This window comes from Rhamphochromis longiceps, linkage group LG19 (genome assembly GCF_057381845.1).
Source record: "Rhamphochromis longiceps isolate RC_006_pf linkage group LG19, R_longiceps_female_GT1.1, whole genome shotgun sequence".
Classification (NCBI taxonomy): Eukaryota; Metazoa; Chordata; class Actinopteri; order Cichliformes; family Cichlidae; genus Rhamphochromis; species Rhamphochromis longiceps.
Window position 1 is genome coordinate 12,806,622 of NC_140575.1, and position 24,428 is coordinate 12,831,049.

Genomic DNA, 24,428 nt, shown 5'->3' on the forward strand with positions numbered 1-24,428 from the left:
CCTTTGTCACTGACAGCTGATAGTACCTGTAGGTGTCTGTGCTCGGGTTTTAACGAGAAGGCTCTACATGTTTGACTGTTTTTAACCTTTTTTCTCTGTCCTCTGTCCCTAGAATCCTCCTCAGTTACACCAAACCTCTGCACGTCCTCCTTCACTACATCCTTGAAGCTTCTTTGTTGTCTTCTTCCTTTCTTCATACCTGATAGCTCCATATTTACCATCCTTTGTCCAGTGTCTCCTCTGTCCAAGCTATCTCAACCTCACCTCTCTAACCTCACTTCCTGGTCACTCCCAATGAAAACCTTCAAAATCTTCAGTGTCACCATCTCCAAACCATGCATCACAGCAGGTCTCACTGCCATCTTGTAAACTTTCCCTTTCCCTCTTGCTGCTATCCTTTTGTCACAAATCACCCCTGGCAGTGCTTTCCGGATGATCTGATATCATCGTGTTGGTGTTGTTCCCACATCATCATAATAAATGTTGTTCCGGGTTTCTCCTTCACCTCTCTTTGGATGCTTGACCCCAGGTGTTTAAGCACATCTACCTTCACGACCTCTGCTTCTTGCACCGTCACTGTCTCATTGTTTTCTTTGTCTGGCCTCGTGCACATTGCTTTTTAAAGATTTCTGTTTATATTACAGGAATCAACCAGAATATTTGTTATTCCAAAAATATTTACGTAAAGCACAGGATATGAATTTTTTCATTTCCCTCAATCCTTGGATGCAGGCCCGGGCAAGAAGCACTGGTTGTCACAACTGCAGGTACACAGATGAGTTAACATAAGTGTCTGCATAAATGATCACACCACACTTTGCTCTAATATCACTTTTATTTACAATATTTTCAATACAAATCCTTTAGAAATGCACCAAATTTTCACATAATTGTGTACTTTTTGTGTCTAATATAAAACAAATAAACTCATTATAGATTAAATATCCACCCCAAGAAAGAAGCCATTGATAGCAGCAGAGTCTTACCCAAATGCCCATCACAACACACTGTAAAAAACAACAAAACAAATCATGGATGTTTCAGTCTAAATGGCAGAAATGCAAATAAGAAGTAAAGAAGTAGAAAATACCTTATAAAAAGTATAAAATCAGTCTCCTGCTTAATAATAATAATAAAGAAATGCCTTGTAAACTATAGTTGAGTTGTACTCAAACACCACAGCTTTTACTATGAATCTCTCTGAAGCACCATGTAGATACGTTTGGTACTGTGTCTCTCAGGCTTTTCCTCCATTCTGTAAAGTACTGCTATTCACGCTGGATTTCTTAACTTCTATCCTCATAGACTGACTCTCAGCCCGCGACTCCAGTTTCACTCCACCGGAGACCCCCAGGGATCCCAGCGCAGCCTTTCCCGTCTTCAGGCTCTTGGACATTGGGATGCGGGTCAGCCCTGAGCGCGGTGGCTGGGCATCGTGCCCGGTCTGTTTGACAATAGAGAGAGAGTACAGTTTCTCAGGCAGGAGAATGAAAACAGTTGAGCCACACCGACACTAAGTTATGGATTCATGGTAAAAATCATGCAGGAAACAGGAATTGTAAATTAGTGCAATGTAACTGATCTTATGTGCTAAAAGAGCAGCACAAATGAGAAATGTAAACATTTATTTTTCACTGAGCGAGCGAGTGCTTGTCCAGGCCAGGTTTCAGTACGCTGCTGACGGTGCCAAGCTGTTTTGTGTCAGCCAGAGCGCGGAGGGCCCCGAGCCACGGCTGTTTGTGAATGTAAACAGTAAACACAGTGTAACAACTATAAATTACAGCCTGATTAAAGCAGGGTGGCAAAATTCCACCTCATTATCTCTGCTGCTCTCAGACCTGCACATGGCCCCGTTTCTGTCACACTACCCATCGGATCCACAAAGAGCAGAGTAAAAGGGGTCCCGGGAAACACCACACACAGTGCTGCATTATCTCTCATCTCCAGAGATGTGAAAAGAAGCTCATGGTGAACTTAGGAAACCGCTATCAGCTTGAGTGTTCCTATCAACTCTTTGATCCAAAAATGTAAAAGAAAATGAAGAAGGTAAGGAAAAGAGATGATCCAACTTAAAGAAAACAGGAATTATCCAAAGCTGGATGAAGGAAAACTTACCATGCCTTGTGTCGTTCTGGAAGAGGAGGACGTAACAGGAGAAATTGTAATGCTGCTCATCACTTTGCTCTGCGTGCTCCTGGTAGTAGTGGTGGTGATTTGACGAGGCGAGCGCAAAACTGTCCCAGTCGATAAGGTCATTTCCTTGCTCTCTGTGACAGCAGCCACCGGCCTGACGACCATCTTTGGGGCGATGTTGTTGCCTAGATGAATGTGGATCTTGCTATCGTCAGTCGTGGTGATGATACTCGTGTTGCCGTGACCCTTTCGTACAGGCGATGGGACCATCTGCTTCTCGGGGGTAACCTTGAACACGGCTCGGCCCATGGTCATCTCCTGAGGTTCTGGGGAGGCAGATGCTTCGCACGCTACAGCTGTGCTCACTGTCATGATGGAGACAGGGGACAAGGGTCTTCCTGAGTTAGTGGAGGAGGTTCGGCTGGTTTCTGGAGACTTGGCTCTAGATATAGCTGTGATAGTGACTGGAGCCTTGGCCCTTTCGGGGCCCTGAGACACAGCGGGGGACTTTCTCCGCTGGGTCGGAGCAGTGCCGGTGGGAATGATGGTGATTCTGGATTTGGGTTGAGATGGATTGGGGCTGAGGGGAGCGGAACTAGAGAAAACGTCCCCAGCAGTCGGGCTTCTGATTTCAAGAGTTGCCATGTTGTTTTGGTGATCTGGTGTCACTCGGATGTGGAAAGGCTGACCTGGCTTCTGGGGCATGGTCAGCTCAGAGGAGAAGCTCTCTCCATTGTGCAGTGGCTTCTCCAGGTGGGTCTCTTGAGGGCTGTTGTCCTTTCTTCTCATCCAGGGAATCCAAGATCTCTTGATACCTAAATCACTGCCAGATGAAGGTGAACGCTCAACAGCACTGCCTTTCTCTGCTGGCTTCTTCAGGCACTTCTGTCTTAAGTTGTTCATAATGTGGTTCTCTTCTTGAACAGACTTTCTTATAAAGCCAGCCGGGGTATCCTCCTCTGCTGGCTCGGAGGACGACGCTTCTGTCTGCACGCCAGTGGAGGTCACCGCCACGTCCACTATTCTTCTCCCATTCAAGCTGGGTCGCAGCGCTCGACTTTGACGCTTAGCCATCTCCAGTTCTTTGGTGAGATGGAAAACTTCAGTGCTCATGTTCTTGGCTTTCTCTTCTTCTTCCAAGAACCTCTGCTGCAGGACGGAGAAGTCCACTTGGAGCTGAGAAAGCTGGTCTTCTTTGTGCATGAGTTCGTGGATCTTCTCCTTGAGCGCTACCACGTCACCTTGCAGTTCCCTGGTTCTGGCCTCCTCTCTCTTGCAACGTTGACGCAGATCTTCCTCCTGGCTTTCCTCCTCTCCTTTCTCGATTGCTTTATTCCGTGCTATCTGAGTCCGCATTTCCTCCACCTGCTGGGACAGAATGTTGGCTTTGTCCTGTTCACTCATGAACTTTTTCTCCAACATGTCGTACTGATCCTCTGTCTTGAGAAGATCTCCCTCTACCACTTCGAGCTGTTTGAGACGGTTTTTCAGGCGCTCAATTTCAAACGTCAGCTCCTTAACTTTGTTGTCATCTCTGATGATGGGCTCAGATGTTCTCTGCATGTCACATTTCACTGAATTCTTTCCAGAAAGTTTTTCTGCTTGCTCAAATCCATCTAACTTCTTTTTCATTTGGTTGACTTTAGAGCTAAGGTCCTTAGTTTTATCAATTTCATAAGCTAGCTTAGTGCTAAGCTCGCCCTTTTCATTCGTTAAAGTCTCTATTTTGGTTTCCATCTCTGATTTCAATTTTAGGAGCTTTTTGCTTTCTTCTATCAGCTTCTCTGTCACTTCCATAACTTTATTCTGCTCAGCTTTGACCAGGTTGCTTAAATCGTCCTTTTTCTCCTCACATGACTTCACTGTTTCCATCAGGGTCTTTCGTTCTTCCATCAATGCGACGGTCAGTGATTTAAGCTTACTGAGGTCATCCTTAAGGCTCAGCTCAGACTTTTCCAGCTTTATCTCAGATGACTCGAGCTCTTTCATACGAATCTTGAGAGCTACAACTTCGTCTGAAAGCTCTTTGGTCAGGCCCTTCTCTTTTTCTAGAGCACCGTGTAACTGTGCACACTCGGCTTTGCTAACGCTAAATGCTCCCTCGAGTTTTTCCAATGCCATGATTCTTTTTTGGAGCTTCTCCACTTCCAGTCTGAGGTCTTTACTCTTATTGTCCTCCTCTTGTAGCCTCTTCCGTAGCTCCTTACACTGATTTTCTGTTTTAGTAATCTCCTCATCCTTTCCTTCCATCTCCAGCACTCGTTTTCTCAAGTTCTCTAATTCAGCAATCAGGTTTGAGTTGTCACACTCCCCCCTGCTGATCTTCTCCCTTAGCTCATGCAGTTCCTCCTCAGATCTCCTCAGTGCTCTGTTGCTTTCCTGTAGCTCCGCAACCTCATTCGTGAGGCCTGAAAGTTTTGTATTTAGTTGACGATTGAGAAGCTCCTGACCGGCTAGCTTGGCACTCATCTCTTCGTGTTGTTGCTTGAGCTTGTCGGCTTTCTCTTTAAGCTCGGCCTCGAGGCTCAGCACCCTGTGTCCATCTTCCTGAGCACGCTGCCTGGCTTCACTTAGAGCCTGCTCACGCTGCTGCAGCTGCTGGCTGAGCTCCTGGACCCGCTGGCTCTGCTGGTCTATTTGTTCCAGGTGCTGCTGCCGCTCATTGACCAACATCAGGGTGAAAGACTTCAGCTTGACCAGCTCCTCTCGCACCTTGGTCAGACGTTTGGCGTGTTCGTTCTCCTTTCTGAGCTGGTAGGCTTTCTCGTTCTCAAGCAACTTCTTCAGTCTGAAAGGAACAAAAAAAGAAAGGGCATTATTCTGGAAGGTCACTGACTTTAAACTTGAAATTTGCATGTACGGGAGGAAACTAGAGTCACAACTCCAACAGAGTGAATCTAGGAGCCTGTGGCAGGGATTAAGGACAATAACGGATTATGAAGCATCAACAACCGGTATGACGAACGCAGACTGGCAGACAAGCTGAACACTTTCTATGCTCGCTTCAAGGCTGCATCATCAACAAGTGCCCAGTGGAGAGAGTGGACAACTTCAAATACCTCGGAGTTCACATCACGCAGGACCTGTCATGGTCCTGCCACATCAGCACCGTGGTGAAAAAGGCCCGACAGCATCTCTACCAGCTCAAACGCTTGAGAGACTTCCGACTGCCCTCCAAGGTGCTCAGGAACTTTTACTCGCGCACCATAGAGAGCATCCTGACGGGAAACATCTCCACCTGGTTCGGGAACAGCACCATGCAGGACAGACGAGCTCTACAGAGGGTTGTGCGATCAGCTCCGCTCCGAGCTCCCTGACCTGCACTCAATCTACAGCAGGCGGTGCTGGACCAAGGCCAGGAAGATCGTGAAGGACCTCAGCCATCCCAACAATGGACTGTTCTCTCTGTTGAGGTCAGGAAAGCGATTCTGCTCCCTGAAGACCAACACAGAGAGATTGAGGAGGAGCTTCTTCCTGCAGGCGATACGGTCTCTCAATCACACCACCACACAGTACTGACCCACACATATGGTTCTTACACACACACTGGACATTCTGGACATTTGTTTACACCAGTGGCCACTGCACAACTACACTGCGTGGTCATCTAATCTAATCACTCTATCACAAGTCACTTAAATAAATCACTTTAAGCATATTTGCACTGCACAAGACACTTACATGTGGATTGCACAGCCCTGGACATTATATTTCTTGATACCATTTAGTACTTTTACAGCTGCTGGTATTGTTCTATATTTCTTCATATATTCTTATATATTTCTATATTGTGTAATTTGTTGTACAATTATTTTATTTTTAACTTTAATATCAATATTTTATTTTATTCCTTCCAAGCTAAATTTACCCTTCATTTTAATTTTCAGATTTATTTCCTATCCTATTCATAGTCTTTTTTTCTTTAGGTCACGAGCAGTTGTCTAAGCATTTCACTGCATATCCTACTGTGTATGACTGTGTATGTGACAAATAAAATTTGAATTTGAATTTGAAAACTTTATGCACTGACTCCACACTCTAAATCAAACAGTGGTATAAACAAGCCCAGCACTTGAAGCTATCTAGAAAGAACACGGATAAAACAATTATCAGTCACAGTCCTGGTAGAACACATAATTCATGCTACAGTGTCCCAAACAAGCATCCAGAGGAAAACCTGTCAGAATGAAACACTCCAACATTCCTACTATTTTCAATCCTGCCAAAGCAATAGTACAAGAGAACAAACTGCTACTGAGTTTCACCAACACCCCCTCACCAAGCAGTCATCTTTTCTCTTAGCTCCTTTCTATGCTGCTCATGTCCATTCTCATTTCCAGCTCGAAGAAAATCCATACAAAGCAGAATGCATGCAGATGCAGTTCCTGCCTGTACACTCCCGGGGATATTGTAATACAATATTCAACCTGAACCTTTTTGCATTGCAAATTAAACCAAATTACAAGAGGCATCAGCGCAACAAGGATGACTGTGCATTTTAAACAACTCGTAAAGAGACTAAATGAGCTCCATTCAAAATGTATGTGGTCACAAGACCTCAGAAACTTGCTAGATTTAAAACTTACCCACTATTGATGCTCTACAAGTAGCACATGAACCCTGTTCTGCCCGTGCAAAAATCCACAGTAGCAGCAATAGGAGTAGCAGAGACCTCCTGTCACTTAAATCTTCCACCGGCACACTCCAGGCGTGGCATGAGGGCAATGAAAGGTGAATAACTACTGCGAGGAAACAGCAGACTTCTAGTGAGTGATGCCACCTCATCCATGTAAAGCAGTGTGAGAGTGTGTGAGAGAGAGAGCTCTGCTTCAGACACTGTGAAGGGGGTGGGACCCTTCCACAGAACCAGTGTTTTGCAAAGCTCCCCTCAGTTTTAATGCTTTTTATAAAAATAGAGATTAGCCCAATATAACTTTGTTTCCAAGTTTACTCCAAAAAAAATGAATTAGTGTTAATGCTTTCTGAGGCTCACATTCAAAGTTATATCATTGTTGCTCCATTTTCCATTCTGTGTGCAGGATAATGTCTCTGCTGTGAGCTCACTGGTACAAGAGAGAATGTCTGCTGCAGTTGCACTTTAGGGGAACCTGGACATGAATGAGGCTCCCTGCAAAGTCTACATATGATGAGGAAACCAGATATGGAAGAGTTGGATGCCTCCCTTGAGGTGACGGAGACATGGGAGGATAGAGACATGGCAATAAGAGTACGAAGCGCTACATCCAGACTGCAGCGCGGGGCCGTGTAGCTACAGTTAATCATTTAAACAAAACCACAGTTTAAAAAAAACCACGTCTGCCAGTGAACTTGTAGATAAACATCGACATTGATTCATAATGCCAGCAGCTTCCATTGCCAAGTGTGTTTAGCATACCTGGCTACTGTACAAAGAGGCCGTCCACATGTGAAAGTGTAGCTCATAACATTTCATACTTACACAGTCAGAAGTCACTGACACCCTAGAAACTGGAACTCTAAAATTACTTTCATGCAAAGGTCAGAGTCATGATGTCAGAGGGGTTTGGCACTTGTGGCCAGATCATGTAGATTTCTAGTTTACTGTTACTAAGGAAGAAATAATTGTGGTGTACAATGTCCAAAATGGGAAAATACAAGTGTTTGTGTTACCGTTTCTATGAAGCACAGCTTAGCTTGTGTTTCAACTTTGCAAGAAATTGCTTTGCGTCCATGTAAAAGTGTGTGTGATCTAAAAGCCTGTGTCAGTAGGATGAAGATGGATGTAGAAAACAAGTGGCAAAAGGTGCAGAGCCTGAGCTCTGTGCACTCTGACTTGGTGTTAAAGGAGAGCAGACAGCATGCTCGATAACGGCAAACAGTTTAAGTTTGGAGGCCACGTCTTCATTTTGTGTGCGTGACTTTGCGCTCTTTGAAACTCCCGTCAGGAGTGGGAGCTGCTTCCTCCGTCAGTCTGAACACATTCCACTGTGCCACTTGAAATATTTAACATCTTGACACATAAATTACTTGTTGTCTGAGAGGGTGTTAATCGCTGATGGCTGCCGGTCTGAAGGAGCTTCTTCTCTGCCCATTTTCTGCATTCCTCAAGGTGTTTGGCACAAGAGCGTTTGACTTCTCTCTCTTCACTCTCATCTAGATGGCTGGAGGAGATCACATCCATAAGGATGAGAGCATGACACGCTTCCATCTCACCTGAGAGAGTGAATGACTGTCTGTTTGCATGTTTTTGTGTAGCTGTTAGCACTTGTGTCATGTTCTCTTTTAAATCTGTTTTTCCTGTTTATGTTAACCCCTCCAGCCCCTGGCTACTTTTTTTCACTTTCTAGGTAAAGTTTTAGTGAGTAAAAACTCCATAAATCTAAGGCCTAAGGGAAAAACCTGCTACTGTGTGGACAGCAAACGTCTGTCCCATCTCTCAGTGCAAGTGAGATTTGAAAAACAAAATTGGAAGTTTTACTTCCGGCTAAACAAAATTGATGTAAATTAGACAAGAATAACACTGCGTGAGCTTTACTGCAAGCTCCGTCAGGCTTTCTCTTTAATGAATATACCATGGACATGTTAGATTTCCTCCTGGAGTTGAGCTGTTTTCGCATCCCTGTGTATGGTGCAAATAGAGGAATCTGAAACGTGCAGGTGTTGACAGAGTAAAGACCTGGCAGAGTTCATCCTCTCTGCTCTCTCTCTTTGGGGTGACAGAGGCCGCCATGTGTGCGAGCCAAGGAACCTGCTGGAAACCACCTGGCATGAGATGGGGATCAACAAATGATCGAGTAGAAGTAAATTAACCCGTTTAGTTATGATTTGGTCGCTATTACCAACCGCAGCACTTACAGCTAAACTTCACTTATCCTTATCTCTCTCAATAAAGGTTATCTTATCTTATTAATTATAAAGTTTCAGATCAGATTCTTTTGGAGTAAAGTTGTGGAATGTCACTCAAACAACTTCACAAATATCAATTAGTTGTTTTCCTTCAGAAATGTTACAATAACCTCATTTGAATATTTGCAGACTCCTTTTGGTTCATGTCGGTGGTAAAGACGGACAATTTTATAGGTGTGGTCAGGGTGAGACCACTACCTATGTACCTCACTGCTTATGCCAGGGGTCTCGAACTCCAGTCCTCGAGGGCCGGTGTCCTGAAACTTTTCCATGTGTCCCTGTTGCAACAAGCCTGAATACAGTTAGTAGGTCATTAGCAAGACCCTGTAGAACGTGACTGCATGCTGAGGTGACAATTCAGCCATTTGATTCATGTTACAGCAGCTCATGAGTGAATGAACATGGTGCAATAAAAGTACTGTTAGAAGTAATTTTTCCACTTCAGCACGCAGTCAAGTTCTATACTCTTACTAATGACCTACTAATTGTATTCAGGCGTGTTGCAACAGGGACACATGGAAAAGTTTCAGGACACCGGCCCTCGAGGACTGGAGTTCGAGACCCCTGCTTATGCAACACAGAAGAGCTCGACCAGTCCAGCTAACACAGCAGGATACACCACAGACAGGTCAGCAGTCCCTCTTTCCTGTTGCTAAAACTCATGAAATACATGCAGTTTAAGCTGGTTGTGTGCACTCTTTCACTAGGGCTCTGTTTAAAACAGGGGTGGGGAACTCCAGGCCCCGAAGGCCGGTGTCCTGCAGGTTTTAGATCTCACCCTGGGTCAACACACCTGAATCACATGATTAGTTCATTCGCAGGCCTCTGGAGAACTACAAGACATGTTGATGAGGAATTTAGCCGTTTGAATCAGCTGTGTCAGATCAAGGACTAAAACCTGCAGGACTCCGGCCCTCGAGGCCTGGAGTTGGACAGTGCTAGATTAAAGTATCAAATTTCACATAAATTTACTTTAGATTAGTCTTTCTCAAACTGTGGGGCGGGCCACAGTGGTTGGTTACTGCAGGTGGTCGTTTCTGTGGGTAAATTCAGCTGCTTATTTCCCAGCTGTGTCTTGTGTGTGTGTGTGTGTGTGTGTGTGTGTGTGTGTGTGTGTGTGTGTGTGTGTGTGTGTGTGTGCCCGTGCCCGTGCAAAGAGGTAATGTCACAGTTTTAAAGCAACTTTTTCACAGTCATTATAAATTGCCACATAAGTGCTCCAGTCTGTCTTACAGATGATTATGTCATCCACATATTTTGCTGTTATTTTTATTTTGCAAACTATGAGTGCGAATAGCTTTAAATTATGCATCGCCGTCCGTTTGTGGAAGCTGCAACAAAACAATAACAAAAGAATAATCTCCAACAACCAACAGTCAATTAAACCCTTTTATATGGGAGTGTTTGCAGTTAGCAGGGCCTTCTCTCTCATACACTCCCATGGCACAAATACGCTCTCACATACAGGCTTGCTTTATCTCTATGAGCCTTCTAAACACAGAATTTCACCATCTCCCCTCCTGTGTTGTGTGTCCATGCAGCCGCTCTGAGGTTGCGAGCCCATGTCACAACCTCAGCAATGAAGCTCTGACATGTCCTTTAGCCCTGCGCTTGTCTTTCCTGCTGTTCTTCCACCCCATGGCTCTGTGTCCTCTTCTCTCAATATCTGACCTGTGTCTTTCCCACAGCAGTCCAAGTCCACCCTGCCTCTGGCCTCTCTTTCCTTGAGCTGCATGACTCTCCCCTGCATACAAAGCTATGCGAGGTTATCATTCAGTAAGCGGCACCTCCCTGTCTTCTCCCATCTCGCTTGCGTCACAGGTTCGATGAAGCCATCTTTCATGCAGTCTGAGATGTTTTTCAAGCATTCCTTCCCTTGAGCCACTGGATGCACTGGCTTCATAGACTACACTGGAACTGCACTTTATGCTTTCTTCTTCTTCCCCTGCTGCTTTTACCAGGTTCTCCTTCACAGTTCCTCCTTTTACTTCTCATACCTGTAAAATTCTGTATGAGCATCACATGATGTTTGCAGTGCTACAGCAATAAATTTACTTTCTGTACACCATTTTTTCACTTTATGTGCATATTGCTTTCTGTTAAATGAACATATTTGTAGGTGCTTCTCTCAAAGCTTATTTACCAAATGATTTAAAATAGCGGGGCAGCTAAACAGTGTCCAGGTTCAGATAATGGTGTTGCAATTTTACAGCCGCTGGCTCTTGCATTCCTTTCCTGATCTCCTCACCTTTCTCTCTCCTGCTCCAGGAGGTTGGTGAAGTCGTCGCTCTTATTCATGTAGTCGGCGTGCTTCCTCTTCTCTGTGTCCAGCTCGTGGATCGTTCGCCGGTGGCACTTTTCTGCGAATAGCAGCTGACCCAGCATCCGCCGGTACGTCTCCTTGTGCTTCTCCTGCAGACGCTCGAGCTGAGACGGCAAAGACGAACACGCACACACAGAAACAAATAATTCCAGTTGCTGTGGTGCAACATGCCGAGTGTTTTGTAGCAACAACCTCCTGCCAGGTGGTGACAAAAACATTACTTTTATTAGTTTCTGTCTTGTGATTTCTTGGATTTCGAGGGTCTTGAGGCCTGTTAATAAAAAAGTAATTTTGATCATCCCTCAGGGTTTGTGACTGACACTCGCCTACTAACCTCAGTCATCGGTTTCTGGTAGACACTGTGGTTGTGTGGTTTGGTGCCTGTGATGACGCCGTCTCTCTGAAGGGCCTGGAGGGCCGAGCCAGGGACCGCAGAGCCATACTGTGACTCAAGGGCTTCTGGGGAACTCTGTTTGGACTTCAGCATGCAGATAACATCCTCTCTGGCCTGAAGTTACATGGAAATGATACAGAGGGTGTTAAAAACTTGCTAGTCTTTGCTTTGTGGATCACCAGTTTACCTTTCAGAGTTCTCTAAAGTACCAACTCGATAAAGTCTAAGTGTGGTTGTCAGTTTTCTCTGGTATGTTACATTTTAAACCACAAGAGAGAGCTGTTGTGCAAAACTTGCAGTTACTCAAGCCAATAATGTTCAGGTACTGCGCTCATCCACCTTTTCTCTTATCATTGCACTTGTCCTGCTTACAGCTGCAGATCACATACAGAAAGCTAAACACAAAGGGAAACAATGCCTCGCCCACCTGAATCTCTCCTTCCATGATTCCCAACAGTGTCAGCAAATCCTCTTTAGACAGATCCAGGATGTTCTGTCTTTTATCTCCAGCCTTGGAGGAATCCAACGGTTTGTCTTTGTCAGAGATCACCTCGACCTCCACTGTTTCCTCACCATCTTTCTGCTGGACTTTGGCCTTCAGGGTCTTCACAGGCAGGCTCACTTCCTGTTCTTGGTCACCCTGTGGAACTCCAAGTACCCCATTGGCTGGGGTGTCCACCCCACTGCTTTTGGATCTCATCCTACCTGAACCAGAGAGAGAAGGAACAGGTTTCTCTGTTTTTAATTCAGCCTTTTATTCGGTTGCATCCCACTACCATTCATCTTTTTCCTTTCATAGGTATTTTTGGTTCAGGAGTGTGTTGTTTGAGTTTGGCTTCCATTCCTGTTCACATTAACAGACCTTCTGACCTGCACTGATCCGATGACAAACACAAGCACAATCATTGTGTTTGTATTAAAACTGGATAAACATGTCTTCTGTTAACATCCCTAATCTGGAGTGAATATCAATAATTACCCACCTGTGTGTGTGTGTGTGTGTGTGTGTGTGTAGTCCCAAAATCACAAAGGCATATAAGGGTGAGTGTTGGTAGAAGTGCATGTACTTATCACTGGTTCACAACTTCTGCTGTCATTTCTGAATGTTTTAAATAATTTAAAAGTAGTTTGCAACTGAGCCTGTGCACAGCATGAGTTCATTTGTATTTATGAGTCAAGTTTACAGTTGTCAAAGGTTGGAGACACAGCTACAGTCAATTTAGAATAACCAATGAACCAAACCGCCGGTGTGGCTTCTCAGTCACAGTAATCCACACAAACTCCACAGAGAAAGATTCAAACCCACGACCTTGGTGCTGTGAGGTGACCATGCTAACCACTGAACCACTCTGCCACCCTCTTCAGTTAATATCATTTTTTTAAAGTTATGAAAGCAGTGGGTACAACTTTTGGAGGACATGGATACACAAACTAATTTATATTTATCCTCCTACGACCTGGTGTCCACACATGTGGACGTCACATTTTGGGTTATTTAGGCCAAAATCCTCAATTTTGCTCTTCAAGGGCCTGATATCCACTTACGAGGACATTATGCTGCCACTGTTCTATTGAAATTTTAAACAAATATCCTCATATGTGGCTCTCATTTTTCTCAGAAACAAAAAAAAAAGGTCAAAAAAAAATCTGGTAATTCTTTGTTTTTACATTCATCAGGTGCCAATCAGCCCAAATATCAAAGAGAAACTTAAAATGCATGTTGTGGAAGAGTTCAGGTCTTAGGAGGTTAAATTAGTTACAAAAAATGGCAAAAATGTGACATTAAAATTTCCACATTTCTGTGATGCTAAAACAAAAGCTAGGGGCAAAGACCTCTACCCAGTTCTCAAGCTGGGAGCTGACTCCACACACGAGAACAACAACCAACAATGTTAAGAGACTGAAGAGAAGTTTGTTTCTCTGTCTCTGTGAATGTGAAAACGTGCGTGTTCTTGTGTGTGTGTTCACGTTCTGTACGAACAGAGTGCTCTTTGTGATCGGTTTCAGATATGACATCAGCAGCTCTTTATAATTACAAACAGAAAAGCACCCTGAGCACCTAGAGTCCCCCTGTAAGCCCACAGTGATGTCATAGCGCCCTGACCTCTGAATCATCCCAAATAAGCCGTCCAAACTGTCAGGACTTCTCTCTGGTGCACGTTCATGGAAGTGTGCGATAGAATTCACACATATGCTCTACTGGAACATCAGTAACTATGCGTATCAGTCCAACCTGATAAAAAAGTAAAGCTCAGTTAGATTTTCTATACAATTTCGAGAAGTTTGAAAGAGAGTCTATCAAACTGCTGCTTCACATCAAGAGAAATGCTTATCTTCTTCAGTAATAAAGGTCACCAAAGTCAAGACTGCAGTGAATTCCAATGACGCTTGAAACCGATCTCTTTGAATCCCACTTGTTTCGGGGAAAAACACCCATGTACGAAAATTGGGGTGCAAGATAACAGTGGCAGCATCTCTCAGTTCAAATAAAGAGGAAAGAAAATCAAACAAACGGACCCATTAAGTGCATCCTTTATCTCGGAGTTCAGAGAGTGCACTTTGGCTCCGAGGAGATCTGGTTCTTAACTGGAGATTAATGGCGGTGCCTTCTTTCCTGCTCATACCTATTAGTTTCAGCTGTAGGCTCGCTAACGTTCATTCCAGTGTTGTGGTGCAGCAGTGTGCGCGAGTGCTGATAGTGTTGGGTCCACCATTCAAACTGTGCCAGTGTTTCTGAATGATGCCCAGAGGTCGAGGGCATTAAAATGACCACCTCTGGGACACGAGCGTGACGAAACACAGAAACATGTGTAGTGCTGCAAATGACTCTGGCAGACTTCCTAAGGACAAGATGGTTGACACCGAGTGAGGACCGTGATGGTTTATTTTTAATTTCTGGGCCGACGCCATGAAAATCCAGCTACTGTAACAGCTCGGCTCACTTTGCAGTGTTACTATCGTTCAGCAGAGAAGGCGGGCGAGTGCAGTTAGAGCTGACAGATGTAAGAATAAAAATAGCTTCAGGTCAAATTCAGTCTTGTACAATAAAAATTCATATGAGGAAAATGTAAGAATGCATTAAAAGTAAAGCAAACAATCAAAACAAGGTTTCAGACAAACTGCCCCAGAACACAAACATTAATTCTGATCTTATTGTTGAAATGCAGCTCACTTGACTTCACGGCAACTATATATGTTTTTATCATGTTTAGCTCTGAATAAAGGCTTTTGTCCTTTTTCCTAATAGGGGGCGGGACCCTATCTCGCTACTACAGGCTCAGAGGCAGGTCACACCCCGGGCAGGTGACCAATCTGAAGCAGGGCTTTGAGTAAAACATACAAAACTTTATTTAAACCTACCAGCTAATGCAGGGGTGGGCAATCTCAGTCCACGAGGGCCGGTGTCCCTGCAGGTTTTAGGTCTCACCTTGGGTCAACACACCTGAATCACATGATTAGTTCATTACCAGGCCTCTGGAGAACTTCAGGACATGTTGAGGAGCTAATTAGGCCATTTAAATCAGCTGTGTTGGTTCGAGGACACATCTAAAACCTGCAGGGACACCGGCCCTCATGGACTGAGATTGCCCACCCCTGAGCTAATGCCTTTCATTTAGGTTTTTGGAAATAGCACATCATTTTCTACTTAGTTTAGCACTGATTTACAGTACTAATTATCCTCCTCATGAAAGGCAGTATTCACTCTTCTTTTATCTCTTGTTTGGCCTCCACCAGCTGAATATACAACTGTGTCCTCACAGGAACGGTTCTTGCAAAACTAAAACACGGATCGTAAAGAAAGCTCAGATGAGTCTATCCAGCACTCCGTGGCTCCCGCGCCGCCACCTGCCTCGTCCGCTGGGGGTTCTGGCGAGCCCGTCCAGCCTCCCGTCTCCGCTGGGGGGCCCAAGGGGCCCGTCCAGCCACCCGTCTCCGCTGGGGGGCCCGAGGGGCCCGTCCAGCCACCAGCTGCTCCACCGGCAGCCTCATACACGTCTGCAGTAGCAGTGTCATCCACGCCGCCGCCAGCTGCAGCGCCTCCGTCTCCAGCTTCATCCTCGCCAGCTGCAGCCTCCGCGTCTCCTTCCTCGTCAGCTGCAGCCTCCGCGTCTCCTTCCTCGCCAGGTGCAGCCTCCGCGTCTCCACCCACGCCGTCGCCTGGTCCAGCTCCAGCATCATCAGCATCATCAGCATCATCAGCTTCATCCCCGTCTGTAGCATCAGCATCATCAGCTTCTGCTTCCGCCTCGTGTGGTCCATCCTCGTCTGCAGCGTCAGCTGCTGAGCTGCCGTCTGGTCCTGTGCCCACCGAGCCTCGGCCAGTACGCCTGACACTTAAGAGCCGCCGCCGCTTTCCGCGGCCGGCCCCCTGAACAGCTCCGTCGTCTCCTTCGCCGCCGCCGTTGCCTTCCGCGCGGCCAGCCCCCTGAACTGCTCCGTCGTCGCCGCCGCCGCTGCCTTCCGCGCGGTCGGCCCCCTGAACTGTTTCGCCGCCGCCATTGCCGTCCGCATGGTCGGCCCCCTGAACTGCCCCTGTGTTTGGGCTGTTTTCTTGGGCTCCGGTGTTTGCTGTGCTCTGCTTTTGTTTTCTGTTCCGAGCCCTCCGTCCTGGGCCCCCGCCGCCCGCCCTGGGTTGTTTTCTGTTTGGTTTTGTTTTTCTGAGTTTCGGTTGTCTGGAGCCAGCCCTTAAGGGGGGGTGGTACTGTCACGGTCCTGGGTCTCCTGACCCAGCGTTTTTAGTTCTTTGTGATGTTTGTATTATTGTACTTGTGTGAGTTATTCTATGGTTTCTAGTTTCGATCCCTTGCCCTTCATGTTTCTCTGTGTCCCCTCTGTTCTGTGTAGTCTGTGTCTGCATGTTTGAGTTCCCCTCTGTGTCTCTCGGTTCTTAGAGTCCTCTGCCTTATGGTTTATGTCTCTGTGTTTCTTGGTTGATCTGATATCCTCGTGTTGGTGTTGTTCCCAGATCATCATACTAAATGTTGTTCCAGGATCAACATTGCAAGTGACCAATCAGAATGTTGTGACGTCATACTTTTGCGACTTCGGGAAAAACCGGCGTAAAACAAAAAACTGTACTAAAGCTGCGTGAAACTGCCTCTGTCCGCCGATCAACGGACCCTGACCCTAACCCTAACCGTAACCCTTTAATAAACAGTAAGCAGAATTGATATTGTCCTTGCAACATTGGAATTTCATAAATGCACGAATGGCTTGGCGCGCAAAAGAATAACGTCACAACAATGTGATTGGTCACTTGCAATGTTGAACCTGGAACAACATTTTCATGATGGTCTGGGAACAACACCAACACGAGGATATCAGATCATCCGTGTTTCTTAGTTGCTGTCTCCACTGTGTCAAGTTCGCGTCTCTGTGTGATACTTCCTGTTTTACTTTGATGGTCCGTGTCCTATGTGAATGTGTTCTGCTTTGCTTCCTTGTCTCGTCAGTCCTGATTTCTCCCAGCTGTGCCCTCCTTCTGTGTCTCATTCCCCTCGTTACTTCCCAGTGTATTTAAACCCCGTGTTTCTCTGAGTCAGTGTCGCGTCGTCCCTCATGCTGTGTGTGACTCTCCCCGTGCCTTCTGGTATGCATTTTAATTAGCTTTTCCCAGTTTAGTTTTGTATTGCTTGTGTTCTATTTTCCAGCAATAAAGCTGTGCTTTTGAGTTCAAGTTCTGTCCCCGTGAGTTTGCGTTTGTGTCCAATCCCTGCCTGCCACACAGCCGAAACATGACAAACACTGCACAGAGTGTTAGAAAACTAAATATATCTCAACGAGAAATGCATTTGTCTTTAGAAATCAACTTTTAATTTATTATTATAACAAGTCCAACATTCCTCAGCTGCACAACCTGATGACATTTAATATCCAACACTTCCTGGTAGCAGAAAATAATAAAATCATTACAGTTTCACGGCCTTTGCTGATTACAGTTTAACAACTTTTGCAGAGTCCATAAGTATTTGGACTATTTGACCAGGTTTTTCTCCATGTGCAACCACAGCTGATCTGAAATCTTGCTGTTGAAACTGCTACATATTTATCATCCTCATGGCCAATTACAGGCAACTCATGAACACAACTGTCATGTGTCAAAGCCCACTGTCTTCACAGTTTTGAGTCACCTTGACTGGTCGCTGCAGTCTTTATCAATTTAATTCCGCAGAGAGACAAGCTGGGATTCCTGAGTCACGTGACCTGAATTCCTCCCTGCCGTGAAGCATTCCCATTTGTCTTTATGGAAAAGAAAGGAGAGCATGCAGACAGTAAATCTGTACTCTAACATCAATGACCACCTGTCACAATGTCCACACACACTCACAGCATCTAAGCCATCACCACTGATGGTGCGGCATCCAGTACTTCAATCTAATAAGAAATATCCTAAAACCCAAGTCCAAGGCCTGAGTCTAAATTTAAAGTGGGACCCATATCTGCCCCAAGGCTTGGGCAGGTCCAGCTGTCACACACGTGTATTTATAGGCCCCAACAAAGCACGTGCCTCCATTCCAAAGTGATAAAAAGAAACTGTAAAAGCTAATCAGTGGTCCGCACCGATGTTCACTTTATGGCTTACATATACCTTTAGTCCGAATGATGTTTGCTCCCAGCACGCTCTAATAAAATTTAATAGGCATAATGTTGTAGCCTGTGCCAGATACACTAATTATGTTATGGTTACACACAGAGTTAGAGTTGGAGAAAATGACTGAAAACTTATTAAATAAATGAGTCATTTATTTGCCAGTGGTTGGTCTGCTTGGGCAGATACGAGCCCTCAATCGCACAGAAGGTGGTGGAAAGTCAACTACCTGCATCCTGTGTGTGTTCATTTGCAGATATTCCCTTTAAAGACACCATTAGCTGAAATAAAATTATAGCATGATAAGGTCACGAGGCTACTGAAAACTGAGCTTGTATGTGATGCTCGTATCAAGAGGTTGGGCCTGGTGGCAAAAAACTGGCATATAACCAAATTGATCTGCCGGATGAGGACGGAGGTGATGAATAAGGAAAAATGACTTTTTTGATTCGGTGTGATTTGATGTATTCACAGCACAAACCCAGCGTGACCAAAAAAGGAGAGAGAACTGCACGAGAGCATTAGGGTACCAGTTCTGCCAGAGAACACAGATAAAATGCAGCGTGCTCGAGCAGCAAGAAAAACACACCAGCCCTGCCAAGACATGAAAGCTCCAATCAAAACCGTCTCTGCGGATGGGTTTCGAAGCTACCAGTCAATCCATTTATTATTGAAACTTTTGTGAGGATGCAAGGGTACAAAGCCGCAGTCTGCTCCAGGAATCCATTTTGGGAGACGGAGCCTTCGAGCCGAGACGGCCGGTGGCCTTCACGGGTCAAATTTTACATAACAGTCTTTTCCTGGGAAAACTAAAGACTCTGTTGGCAGAAAAAGTTTGGAGTGATACTTGTTCACATTCCTTAAAGATTCTGCTTTCATAAACGTTCTTCTTGTAATGTTAAACTGAACCATCAAAAAGATTTTGTGCACATAACGCGAGCATTTACAGCTTGTCTTACTGTAATCATGGCTTCTATTAATACTTAACTAATTCTGGCATAGCACACTGGAGCAAAATGTCAGCATAGGTGGTGGGTTTCATCTTGTAGTATTCTCCTGATGTCACATTAACCTGATCCCCTCATGGGAACCAGCCGAAGCTTGAACAGTGAGCAAACCGAGAAGAATGCAGGTGGCTCTCTAAGTAAGTCTTTGCTATTAGAGCAAACACGCTCTTTGCTTGATAAACACTCAGCGCAGGTAGGCCGTTAATCAGTCACTTATAAAACAGGACGCATTCGTGAGAGTTGTTGTGAGGGCACTTTGTTAAATATTCACTCAAGCTGTTTATTCACTCTTACTGTGTAAATCCACCGGCGAACCTAGCGAGATGAAACATGCTCAGATTTGGGTCATGCATTATAAACACTGCTGCACATGAAGCACACTTAGATTAGACATAGTCTATTAGAAACATAGTTTCAAACACGACGATAAACGTTCACATTTTAACGATTCCCATAGCAACGGCATTTAGTAAGAGTCACTTGACTCTCGTTGCTAAAGTCTAGCGGCAGCATCGGTAAACCAACACCAACTAATGAAGCACTAGATCTTTCTAGATCTGGTTATCATCTTTACCCTCTCTTAAGGAAGATATTAAGTTCTGAGTGTGCTATGAATAGAAACAGCAACATATGGATGAAGCACATTCAAACGTGGGAAAGAGACATAGGCTCGGCCATTTGTCTAAAATCCTCTGAATGCCAGCTGAAGTCAGCGCGGAGCAAAAAATGGGCGACTGAGAGAGAACTTAGAAAGTCATCTTAAAGCACACATCAAACGTCTGTTTGGTTTCCATAACATGTTTTCATAGCTGTTCAGAGAACAGTGTTTTTGTGCTAACTTGCAGCTCTTCTCCAACCATTAGAGTTCTGGAATTTATTGGGAATTGGACTGGTACTGATATGGTGCACTGGAGCACTCCAAGTCCTTTTCTACTGCAAACCTCATTCACCCAGTTTCATACATATTCATGCAAACACTGTTTTCTATACCTAAGAGCTTTGTCTGACAATTGTGCACACACACACTGGACTGGAGTAGCTGTAAAATAAACATCGACCTTCCGACGGGTAAGTGACCAACTCTACTTCTTGAGCCCCTGTTGATCCCAGCTGTATGCCAGGGTGGCGACTTGCAGAACAATCACAAAAACCTGGCAGGCACAAAGGCTCCTCCCTCCATTCTGTCCTGCGTCTACTATCCTCTTCAGTCACACCAACAGCACCCAGAAGCTTTTTTAATCGTTCAAATTAATAAAAGAAAATGTTGATAAAAATGTGTCACCGCTACCAAAGGTGTAAAAGTAACTGTTGCTGGAGATGAAAATTGAGCTTAGCAACTCAGCGACCCAGATATTTTATCTGAGGAGGGTGTGGAGACCAAAACAGAGGTAAAAAGGCTCCAAAGGTCAGAGAGATTAAATATGTGTGGACGGGAAAACAGTGGGCAGAAATTTCAGCTTTAAAGTTTAAAGTTTGCAGCTGGCCTTCCAGTAAACCTAAGCTATCGCACGTCGCAGCGCTCGGAATGATAATGTAACACATGGCTAACCACAAATCTCCAAACTGCTACCCATTTAAGTTTGTAAGTGAGCATTTGCATTGTCTTGTGCTGGTGCCATTGTCAGTTGTTTACCTTTTTTACAGATGGGAAAAAATGAAAAGCATTGTTGCAGGTGAGACAAAAATAAACTAAAGCATAACACGTCTGTCAGAGAAGAGCTCTGACTCGCTGAGAGACGTGTGGAGTCACAGAGTGATTGGTTCAGGGACAAAGACGGCCTGTCTTAGTCACAGAGGCCAGTCATCTTCATTCTAAAGGTGCCTTCAGATGTTTTACTGTATATGCTGGTTTGTTCTCTCCTGACCAGTAATATCACTGGAATGATGAAGGCTGGTGTAACTTATCACACAGGAAATCACCAGGAAAGTCATGATTATGTCACTACTGGCAAACAGGGGAAAAGTTTACAGAATGGGTCGTGAGGTTTGTTCCCAGCTGTGAAATTTGAAATGTCTCCTGATGCAATCCATATTTAATGCCAGAGCGGTCCAGGCACATCATGGTCCAAAGATCCGAACCTAATGAATGACATCACTCGTCTTATTATCGTTAAACATCAACAGCCAGTTAACCAGTCCCCTGTTTTTAGCACGTATGCGTCGCCATTCTGACCACAACATATCAAGTGCTCTTTAGAATATCTTGGGTTGCCATGGAGTTCTGGGCTTATTTTTAAATGAAGGGCACATGAGTTATAAGTGCCGCTGTTCTGCAAAACATCCCGAAGTATCTAAACTGCATTTTTGGAATTCAAGACCAGGGGCATTTATACGACTGTAGCTGTGCATGTGTCGGTGACAGCTGTTGTCGAGGCCCCCCAGACACGCAGGAAAGACACCGGCTACTGGCGGAACAAGCTCCGCCTCCTGTTTCTGTTAGTGCACGTGTCATAAAATGAATTAGCCCACATGAACACGAACACACAAGATAGAGGTACAGGTGCATATCGATGCAAGTATAAAGAACGGTATCATGATAAGCAGCATTTACAGGGTGCTGAGGTGTCGGTGTCAACGTTTAATCCTGGAACAATGCTGTTCTGTCATGTGTACCACTGTGTACTCACTGCTAAACTATGTCACCTTGTGCATGAGAAACACCTTAAGTGACATAGAGCTCAAGTGATGTCGTGAGGTGACACACGAATCAATGCTGCTCTGGCGGAGACCCAGCCTCAGCTTAGTTTCAGTTAATCAGAGACTGCATTATTGATTTACACAAAGACTGATCCATTAACAAGCTGGGACTGATTACAGTCACAGATCTGTCTCTTCTGATTGCTCATTCAGCTGACTGAATTTCTACAGTGGCCAAATGTAACTGAGTACATTTACTCAAGTACTGCATTAAAATACATGTTCAGGGTTCTTGTTCTACTTTAGAAACCTTTATGCTTCTGTTATATCTATTTATATAGTAGGCCAAGTCTGTGTATGTTTTACATATAAAAAAATAAAAAGTAAGAAAAAAGAGTTAAAAACAATCCCGAATTGAATCAGCTTTATTTCTATGGCGTAAAATCACAACAACAATGTTATATTGTAAGGTAATACACTGCATGATAATACAGAGAGAACCCCAACAATCAGATGGCCTCCTATGAGCAAGCACTTGGCAACAGTGGGAAGGAAAAACGTCTTTTTAACAGGAAGAATCAAACTCCAGCCCCAACCTGCCACGGTCACGTGCGAGAGGAGGAGCTTAGCCACTCCATCAGCAGCATGCAACATACATAGTAACACTGCAGGAATAACAATAACGCACTGCAGTGACTGTGTGACCACAGAGTAGCTTTAAGTATGCTTTACTATCAATAACCCACGAAATATCATTAGAACTCCTTCCATCGGTGAATTTCACAGACTATCCTGAGAGTGTGCAGGAGTAAAGAGGACTTACAAGCACAGAAATGTTAATGAGCAATCTCTCTGCACCGGGTCTCTCTGTCCTGAGGCAGGGCTGGTACCACTGGAAGGCAGGAAGGGAGAGGCTGCGCTGCGGTCTCGAACACTCAAGGAGGAAAGAAAACCCTCGACTCATCAGCGGGAGCTGGCCTTGAAGAGACCGAGGCGCATTTCACATTTTTCTTTTCAGTTTACTGAGACAGGGTGACGTATGGCCTGACAAACAGCGACTGGCAGGAGCCATGTGTCTCCTCCTAAACACTGGTGACTTCATGTGAATGAAATGGAATTCATTTCGGTGTCATTACATCCCATAAATATTCCAGATGAAAGATGTCATCGTGCTGCAGCTCGTCGGGCCTAAGCTTCTTAATGCTGAGCAGCGCAGCAGTGAGAGCTGCATGAGGAGGCGAAGGCGGCGCGTGTGGGAGACGTCGGGGGCAAAGGTCGACTGTGTGAATGTGTACGATATCATTCTCATTTCTTTGCAATATCTCAATAAACCACCATGCCCTGCTGTGTTGTGGGTGTTTCCTCCCACATGCCCACATTCTTTACAGTAAATGGTCTCATTCACACAGTAACAACGTGTAATTCATTGAGAAATGTTTGATTCATGACTTTCTTTTATCCGAACGTGCTGCATTTCCATTATCAGCACAGAGACTAGTCGTGTGTCTGCTCGCACACTAATTAATTCAAAATGTTTAAACGCTCATTATTTGGAATTAATCACACAGGAATGTGGGGAATAGTGTTTTCATTCACATACTGCAGAACAAATGAAGCCAGGAGACTCTTTTGACCAGTGCTCTTTACTGGCTCAATAAAACTGATGACAGCCGAGCAGCAGCAGCACCTGCACTCAGCCGTTTCATTCACTACAGCCTGAAAGCAGAACAGCTGATAAGCTCCACTCTGCTAGAACCGCATGTTTGTCATTGGCTCTTTCCCTCTAAATAGCAGAGATTTTTTTTTCTCCAGCATGAGAGATGCAAGAGATGATCACTCACCTGCCGCTCTGATGTTTCCAGAATGTTTAACCAGTTAGTAAACACAGCAAGTAATCCTAGAATCAAAAATAATAAAAGGCAAGAAGGAAATACAGAGTCCACTCGTATCCTCTGGCTTGTGTGGTCCACTGGTGGTGTCTGCTTCCCTGCTCTCTCACTCTCTCCCTGCCTCTCTTCTTTTAGGTCGTCGGGTCAAGAAGGGAATGGTAGAGAGCAATAACAGAGGACTGTAACTTCCCTCTCTCTCACACACACACAGATACACACAGATACACACACACACACACACGCCCTCTCTCGCTCCCACAGCCTATCCAGTTCTGTTTCACATAGCAGGCTAGCACACACCTCTCATTTTCTTTCCCTCCTATCCCTTCAAGAAGCCAGTTGATGAGCGGTGTGTGTGTGTGTGTGTGTGTGTGTGTGCGTGCGTGTGTGTGTGTGTGTGGAGGGGGGCATGCGCTATTCTCTTCCCGCTCTGTCTGAAAGAGGCCGTTGCCTGGTGAGGTGGACTGTGATGTCCTTTGTCACAGGGCCAGATCTTTTCTCCAAGCCACATCCACCATCATCCCTCTCTGTGCTTTTTGACCAGAGTCACAAAAGCCAGAAGTATACTTCT

General features: G+C 45.0%; 1 protein-coding gene across 2 annotated transcripts; it reads right to left on the reverse strand.

Moving 5' to 3' along the window:
• Positions 1-826: 826 nt before the first annotated feature.
• On the reverse strand, positions 827-24,064 carry LOC146646349 (filamin-A-interacting protein 1-like). 2 transcript variants are annotated; one of them, XM_085392015.1, is made up of 6 exons: positions 23,810-24,064; positions 12,163-12,436; positions 11,676-11,849; positions 11,267-11,445; positions 2,116-4,921; positions 827-1,444 (listed from the first exon to the last, which is right to left on the reverse strand). In XM_085392015.1, the coding sequence occupies exons 2-6, from the start codon at positions 12,433-12,435 to the stop codon at positions 1,238-1,240; spliced, it is 3,639 nt and encodes a 1,212-aa protein (XP_085248141.1). In that variant the 5' UTR covers position 12,436; positions 23,810-24,064; the 3' UTR covers positions 827-1,237. The 2 variants fall into 2 exon arrangements, with proteins under 2 accessions (XP_085248141.1, XP_085248140.1); XM_085392014.1 differs by having other exon boundaries at positions 12,163-12,440.
• Between the last annotated feature and the right edge of the window lie 364 nt (positions 24,065-24,428).

Coding starts and splice junctions, on each gene's coding strand:
- LOC146646349 (XM_085392015.1), bottom strand. CDS start 12,435: ATGAGATCCAAAAGCAGTGGGGTGGACACCCCAGCCAATGGGGTACTT. Junction 11,850..12,162: donor TCATGGAAGGAGAGATTCAG/GTGGGCGAGGCA, acceptor ATGTAACTTCAG/GCCAGAGAGGATGTTATCTG. Junction 1,445..2,115: donor CCAGAACGACACAAGGCATG/GTAAGTTTTCCT, acceptor ATTGTCAAACAG/ACCGGGCACGATGCCCAGCC.